At 64.1% G+C, this 7852-nt stretch overlaps 1 protein-coding gene across 1 annotated transcript in view; it reads left to right on the top strand.

Annotated features, from left to right (window-relative positions):
• The window catches only part of CELSR1 (cadherin EGF LAG seven-pass G-type receptor 1), a 136573-nt gene extending 130065 nt beyond the window's left edge, over nucleotides 1-6508 (top strand). Inside the window, exons 29-36 of the mRNA XM_040637722.1 lie at nucleotides 81-207; nucleotides 843-968; nucleotides 1407-1501; nucleotides 1784-1887; nucleotides 2134-2283; nucleotides 2757-2990; nucleotides 3340-3601; nucleotides 4439-6508. Coding sequence (XP_040493656.1) covers nucleotides 81-207; nucleotides 843-968; nucleotides 1407-1501; nucleotides 1784-1887; nucleotides 2134-2283; nucleotides 2757-2990; nucleotides 3340-3601; nucleotides 4439-4463 — 1123 coding nt within the window. The 3' untranslated portion in view covers nucleotides 4464-6508. The remainder of the gene's footprint in view (nucleotides 1-80; nucleotides 208-842; nucleotides 969-1406; nucleotides 1502-1783; nucleotides 1888-2133; nucleotides 2284-2756; nucleotides 2991-3339; nucleotides 3602-4438) is intronic.
• Nucleotides 6509-7852: the final 1344 nt, after the last annotated feature.

Here is a 7852-nt window from a genome sequence, read left to right as displayed (position 1 = left end):
GGGGGGGGGGGGGGGGGGGGGGGGGGGGGGGGGGGGGGGGGGGGGCCCAGAGTCACTCCCGCCCGCCCCGCCCCCCGCAGCTCCTTGCTGCGGACCGCCTTCCTCCTGCTGCTGCTCGTCAGCGCCACCTGGCTGCTGGGGCTGCTGGCCGTGAACAGCGACGCGCTGACCTTCCACTACCTCTTCGCCGCCTTCAGCTGCTTACAGGTGGGGCCAGCCTCGGTGGGTCATGGGTCACTTGTGCTACTTCGTCTGAAAGGCCTGGGGGAGATCCCGGACCCAGCGTCCGAGAACAGACGGGGCCACGGCGCGGCTGTCGCAGCGTGGTCGCAGCGTGGCCACAGTCCGTGCACGGTCCTGCCCCTGACAAGGAACCTGTGGTCCCAAGCACCGCTCTGTCTGGGGCCTTCCCAGGGACCCCAGGACACCGTCCTTTGCTCAGCCGGTGCCGGGGCTCATCCTCCCTTCGCAGAGCAGAGTGCCTCCCACTCGTGGCCACGGAGACGGTGTCGGCATTTACAGTTCACACCGAGGGCTTCCCGGCAAGTGACGTCATGTTGGGGACGCAGATGGCCTGAGGGCTATGGCCTGGGACGGGGCCCTCCTGGCCCCTGGCCTTCTGGCTGCCCTGCCCCCGCTCCCCTGAGCAAAGCAGAGGCCCCAGGGAGGGGGGGCCCAGGGCAGGCCCGAGCAGCCCGCTGGCTCTAGGCACTCCACGGCACATGTTGGTGGCGGTGCTCTGTGCGTTCTCGGGCAGGCAGGCCTGCCGTCCGGCGGCCACAGGACCCTGGCTGCTGTCCTGAGGGCCGGTCCCTGCCCTGACCGGCTGCCCCTCCCTCCAGGGTCTCTTTGTCCTCCTGTTCCACTGCGTGCTCAACAGGGAGGTCCGGAAGCACCTGAAGGGGGTGCTTGCTGGGAAGAAGCTACACCCGGATGACTCGGCCACCACGAGGGCCACCCTGCTGACGGTAGGCGGTGCCCGGGGACCCCCATGGCGGGGGGCCGTGTGGGTTTCTAGACCAGGCATTCGACACAGCTGCCTGCTCTCCATGACCCTCGCATCAGAGAGCCCCCTTGGAGAGTGGCATTGGGCCTGACACTGGCCTGATGTCCTGCGAGGAGGGCAGGTCTGTCCTCGTCACAGCCCCATTGCTCAAGGTCGCAGAGGACAGGGCGGCAGCAGGCTAGCACCCCTGACCAGAAGCCGTGGCTGTGGGCAGGAAGCCGTCCTTGGACCACCACTGGGGCTGGGGGGTGCTCCCCTCTAGGGCGCCCCGAGGCCCCTGTGCTCTGTGTCCGGTGGGGGCGCAGTCAGGGTGCTGGCACCGGGGCTTGCTGGGGGGACAGAGCCATCCTCTGCACCCCAGTGGCCCCTGCTCCGGCGATAACCACATGCCCTCCCGCAGCGCTCTCTCAACTGCAACCACACCTACAGCGAGGAGCCCAACATGTTCCGCACAGCCCTGGGCGAGTCCACCGCCTCGCTGGACAGCACCGTCAGGTCAGGCTGGATCCGGGCGCCCTCGCTCGTCCCAGGGCGGGGGAGGTCCAGCGCTCGGGCGAATGCAGACTGCCAAGCCAGTGGGGCGGCCCTAGCTGTGTGCCCTGCTGTTCTAGCAGATGTGTGGCTCCCCATGTGCTCTGGGAGTCTTTTGGGGCAGCGAAGCTTCCAGAGCCCCATGGGGCCATCTTGGCACGTGCCAAAGGTGCCCAGTAATGTTGGGTGGTCATGTCATGCAACCCCCTGAGTGAGGGTGCTGAGCTCTCCTCCCACCCTCTCTAGGGACGAAGGGGGCCAGAAGCTCAGTGTGTCCTCTGGGCCAGCACGGGGTGGCCATGGGGAGCCAGATTCGTCCTTTGCCCCCAGGAGCACCAAGAAGCACCGCGGTATGTGTCCCCTGGAAGGCGGTCCCCCATCCACCTGGGCATCTTCCTCCTGTGGGGCCACTGGGGGGAGCTTCTTGTTGGCTCTTGTCTGGCCCATGGGCCTCTTGGTCACTGGACCTCAGAGAGAAGTCTATGGCTCACCCGATTCAGAAGGTCAACAGGGAAACGATTGCTCCCCAGTGCCCAGGCCCAGCTGGCCCCACTCTGCCTTGGCCCAAGCCTCTGTCCCTCCTGTCCGCCCTGCAGGCCACGATTCAGACTCAGATAGCGAGCTGTCCCTGGATGAGCAAAGCAGCTCCTATGCCTCCTCGCACTCGTCAGACAGCGAGGATGATCGGGTGGAGGCTGAGGACAAATGGGACTCGGCGCGGGGCCCCGTCCACAGCACCCCGAAAGGTGAGCCAGTGTTGGGCTATGGCGTGTCTGAGGGCCTGTCTCCCGGGATGGGAGCAGAGGCGGTGTGGAGGTGCCGCGGGTGGGCGGGGCCGCAGGTGGGAGGTGCTGGCTGGGGGGAAGGCCCTGTCCACAGCATCTGCGGAGCAGAGGCAGGGAGGCCTTGGAGGGTCTCTCTGGGGACCCTCACTTCAAGGACCCCACGAAGCTGGTCCCGATCGCTGTTGGGGACACCAGTGTTGAGGCTCCAGGATGTTGAGGTGGAGCGGGGGGATTGTAGCCTGGGCCCCCACTGTCAGGAGCCTCAGCGTCCCCAGCTGGAGGGTGGCACCCTATCAGGCCTCCAGCTCTGGGAGTGTGGGTCAGGGCCACGTAGGAGGCAGGGTCCCCACGGAGGGGCACTAGGGAACATTTTAGGGGTTGCAGCTCCGAAAGTAGGGAGTCTCCCTGCTGTTGACGGTCGCTCTGTGCCTCAGTGGATACCGTGGCCAACCACATCCCGGCCGGCTGGCCCAACGACAGCCTGGCTGGCAGCGACAGTGAGGAGCCCGGCGACAAGCCGCGCCTGAAGGTGGAGACCAAGGTCAGCGTGGAGCTGCACCTGGATGAACAGGGCAATCACTGCAGCGAGCGCGCCCCGGACCAGGAGAGCGGCGGCCCGCCGAGGCCCGCGGGCGCGCTCCCCAACCCGCCCCCGGAGCAGAGAAAAGGTGCTTTGGGAGTGGCAAGGGGGCCACGTTGTTCCCGGGAAGCTGGGAGACCAGGAAACCTCTCAGCTAGGGAGGGGGACAGAGGCGGGGCCATTTGGGGGAGGGGGCGGGATCCGGCTGGGGTTGAGTGCAGGCGGGGGCGGGGCTGAATGCAGGGGGGGCGGAGGGCGGGGCGGAGTGCAGGCTTGGCCAGTGCAGGTCTGTCGCGGGCCCCTCCTGGCGCTGAGACCCAAGGAGGGAAGAGCAGGGGCTGAGGGGTGCTCCGGGGGGTCCACAGGGACTGTTCCTCGAGTCCCTGCATCCGGCAGCATCAGCCTCACCGTGACTTTCTCCATCTCCCCACCTCTAGGCATCTTGAAAAACAAAGTCACCTACCCGCCGCCGCTGACCGAGAAGACCCTGAAGTCCCGGCTCCGGGAGAAGCTGGCCGAGTGCGAGCAGAGCCCCGCGTCATCGCGCTCGTCCTCCCTGGGCTCGAGCGACGGGGCCCGCGCCCCCGATGGCACCATCACCATCAAGAGCCCGCACCGGGAGCCGGGGCGCGAGCACCTCAACGGGGTGGCCATGAACGTGCGGGCCGGGAGCGCCCAGGCCGCCGGCTCCGACTCCGAGTGAGTAGCCTCGGCCTCGGCTGCACGGCAGCGGGAGCGGCTCCCAGCCGGCTTTCCCTGTGTGTCCTGTCCAGGGCACAGGGGTCCGGTCCAGAGAGGGGTGGTGGTCAGGGGCTCTGCTGGGGCACCGTGGAGGGGAGGGGCTTCAGCATGCTCAGGAGGGGCCCGCCGCAGCTGAAGTGGACTTCTGACTGGGTGGGGGACTGCCAACATTCAGGCCCTGTGGGGGCTACATTGGCCAAAGCCCTAACGTCCTGCTCAGCCCTGAAATTCTAGGACTTAAGACCATGTGGGACTAAGCACTTTGTAAGGCTCTCGGTCCAGGTCATTACTACCCTGTGTTGCGGTCGAGGAAATCGAGGCTCCGGGGCCCCCCGGCGGCAGAACAGAGCGGGGATCTTGGCTCCGGACGGGCCTGCTGGCCTCTCCCCATGGCTCCTCCCTCCTACAGACTTCTGAGGGAGGAGCAAAGAATGGGAGCCAGGTCTTCTAGAATGGCTCTCTTCACTGAGTGAGTTGGGTTGCTAACGTTGATGTCCCATGCTGCCCGGCAGGGCTGGCTGTGTGGACGCTCAGATGGGCATGGCCCTCCAGGTGGCCCTGGGTGTCAGGGGTACAGACTCGACCTGCCCCCTCCCCTGCCTAGTGTAGCCGTGTCCACATGTGAGCTTGCCCTCCTCCGAGCCCCCTGACTGGGGGATTCTGCCCCTTGTCCCCTGACGGGGGGTGGTGTCTGCCCCTACGTGACCTCCAACTCAGCCCAGCTGCTGGCTTCGCGCATAGCAGGGGCCATTCTTGCTGACCTCCGCCTGCCTGACGGCTTCTTCCCACGCACAGAGGCAGTAACGAAACTTCAATCTGAACCATCAGGAAACCGTGAGACAAGCCCACCGCCTCCAGCCAGGCCTCAGTGCTGTGTCGACGCACCCTTGGACCTTGGAGCCCAAGGGCCCGCTGCCCTGTCAGTGAAGCGGGCCCTGGTGGTGGCGGTCCCTGCAGTGGCAGCCCCGTGACTGGTGTGATTGACAGTCCAGACATGAGGCCCCGGGGTGCCCCGGGGGGCTTGGGGCCTAGCCGACCCTTGACAAGTGCCAAAGGCCATGGGCACGAGGATGCGTGGGCTCCCGGGCTGGCTCAGCTGGATCCCTGGTGCCGACAGAGCCAGAGCCATGCCCCAGGCCAGGACGGGGCCCGGCACGAGAGCTGGCAAGGCCCAAAACTGCCAGGCCTGGCTTGCTGGGGTTCGCGGATGCCGGGTATAGGCAGAAGACGGAGGTCCACTGGCCACGTGGGTGCCTCCCTGTAGCACAGGGCCCTGGCCGGTGGCCTTGACGGCCCTTTGCAGAGACCTCCCTTGTCTTAAAGCGAATTACTCTCTTTTGTTGAAAAGGTGTAGATACTTCTATGTATATTTGTACGGGACTCTGAGAAGGGGAAAGCCTGTGTCTATTGTGCATTTGTACTATCGATACTGGGAGATCCGTGGGATGATCTCTATTTTTTTGATACAAGGAAGATTGCACACTTGTACTTGAACCTGGCATGCGTTGATGCAACCGGTGTCCCGGCAGAGTGGGAAGTGCATGGTGAGCGAGGCTGTCCTCGAACAGAGGCTCCTGCCACTGCGCTCGGCCGGGAAGCAAGGAGCATGTGGGCATCAGGCGCAGCCGCCGGAATTCATGGCGCGTGTGTTTCTGAGATGTGTGCCCTGCGCGCGCAGCTGCTCCCAGCCGCCCCGACGGGGATCAGAGCGCAGGGCAGCCTGGGCGGGGCGGTACTTGAGGAGCCTGGCTGAGGTTGGTGGAGAACGCAGGTGCCCCAGGGCCGTGACTGACACACTGACCTTGACTCAGAACTCCCTGGCCGCCCCCGCCCCCACCCTGGGGCCCACGCTCGGCCCACAGGGCCTCCCTGGCCCCTGGCCCGGTCGGTGTGGTACCGCAGGTGGGGGCGTCTTTTGTCCCTCTGCTCCTGTTCCTGGTGGGATCACAGTGTTCACATGTTCCCGATTCAGACGGAGGTCTGAGGTCTTCCAGGATGTCACATTCCTTCCTGCCAAATTTTCCAGCTCTTTTAGACTCCGAGGATCCCCAGGCAGGCTGGGGCCCCACCCCCAGAGTCCGACCAATTACTTCATTTTGCTTCAAATGGCCAATTGTGCAGAGCGACAAAGCCACGGCCACGCTTCTCAATGGTTACCAAGCTGTTTTTTGGAAGCTCCTAGCGAGGAGCGGCTGTGACTGTCTCGCGGTGGGCCGTTGGCACGGCGTGGCCCCCGGGGCTGTGGAATGGGGCCCAGAATGACTCAGACACGTTTCATTCCAGTGTTGCCTTTGTTCTTCAAATCAGGCGCCCAAATACCTGAATAGCACAGCTGTTTCCAGATACAGGAACCCAAAATAGGAAGAAGATCAAGTCAAACGGAAGATTTACGCACTGTATTCAGATGGAAATGTGAGCGCACCGGGAACCGCAGATGCGAGGTGGGTCTAAGGCCGAGCACCTCGCACGGGAGTGAAAGGAGACCCCAGGGTCCGCACGGGGATGAATTAGAAATGTGCCTTAGCGGGTGAGCGGCCTTTCGAAGACAGAAGAGTGTCCTCAGGTGTTCACTCCCAACGAGACCTTTTCTCAGTAAAGAAGAGTCGAATACCCTCGGGTCAGAACACCCCCCTCGCGTCCTCACTCTTCTGCAGATGGGTCCTGCCCCTTGGGGTGCAGTTTTCAGTCTGATCAGAAATGTTACCAAAAAACAACTGTCCGTTTTATTAAGACAGGAAAAATTGTAAACCTATTTTTGTGACTTAAGACTTTATGAGAAATGAGACACTGGAGATTTTTTTAACAAATGTCTATTTATTAATGTTTGGAACACTGGAATTACAACACGCAATAAATTAAGATTTTTGAATTTGTGCTTCTGCTGTGCTGCTCTCACCCGCCCCCACCTCCCTGAGCAGGAGTGTGGACAGGACACAGGGGACAGGCCTGGGGGGAGGGAGGGAGCTGTACTGGAACTTTCTGCCCATTCTCCTGACGCAGTCGGGACAAGCAGGCCCTGTTTGCGGTTTCCCAAGATCTTTAAATCCAGCTCTCACCGTGTGTACAGCACCGGCCCTGGGCCCTTCCCTCAGGATCTGGGGGTGTGGAGCAGTGGCAGGGCCTGGCAACTGGGGTGCCCATCTGGGAAACGGGGGCAGGGGGACACATGTCCTGCTCCTCAGCTCCAGCCCCTCCGGCCTGCCCAGGATCCCCTGAAGGTCGCCTGGGGGGGTATAGCCCTGGAGTGTGCAGCACAGGGCAGTGGGAGAGGCCAGTCCCAGTTCAGGAACTTGGCCCCCTGGCACCCCCTGGCGGACAGCTGATGCAATGCACAAAGTGGCCTCCCACAGTTGGCTGATGGCCTCAGGGGCATGCGGAGGGCAGGCTGTGCCCACAAGAGGGACAGTGGCGCTGCTGGCTGGAAGGCTGCCATAGGCCCCGCCACAGGTAAGGCCTGGGTGACCTGAGCGGCCACCGGGCTGGCTGGGGGCCTGGCATTGGGCTGGCAGGACAGGCAGTCTCCCCTCTGCCTGCCTGTGCCCGAAACACTTCCACCTGGCTGCCCTTCCTCCCTCCTGTTCCTGCTGCCAGTTCCCAGGGTCAGCCCTGCACAGAGCAGGGTGGGCGCTGTGGAGCCTTCTCAGCGGGACGAGGCGCCCAGCCGCCAGGGCAGTGAATCGGGAACCCTGAGGCCGGGGAGGCTCCATGCTGCCCTGTGAGCTGGCAGAACACAGGTGGGGTTTCAGTCTCTGCCTCCACGGCCAGCCTGCCCAGTCTCCTGGCACAATGTGCACAGTAATGGGAACAGGACCTGGGATCTGTGACCTGCCTCTGGGGGCGGCACAGGGGCCTGCCCTCCTTGCCAGGGCAGGGCAGGCCCGAGCCCCCCACCTCTCAGGGCCTCCTCCATTATCAGGATCAGACGCCCTGTGCGGGCCAGAAGGCCCGACCCTGGACGCTCGGGACCCCTCCCCGGTCCTTCCAGCCCAGAAAGCCTCCTGCTGGGTGGGGAGAAGGCAGATGGAGGGCCGGCTGGTCTGAGGGGTTGGAGACAGGGAGGGCACTGCTTCCCCCATCAGAGTGGTGTGGAGGGAAGATGCTTTGCTCTGGGCACAGCCCCAGAGCCCTGACGATCACTGAGGGGCACCATGTTCATCGTGCCTCTGGGAAGGGGGGCTGGCGCCTCGCTCTCAGCCCCACACTGTGGCC

This window comes from Ursus maritimus, unplaced genomic scaffold (genome assembly GCF_017311325.1).
Source record: "Ursus maritimus isolate PB19 unplaced genomic scaffold, ASM1731132v1 scaffold_21, whole genome shotgun sequence".
Taxonomy (NCBI): Eukaryota; Metazoa; Chordata; class Mammalia; order Carnivora; family Ursidae; genus Ursus; species Ursus maritimus.
This window is presented reverse-complemented; position numbering and strand designations above follow the sequence as displayed.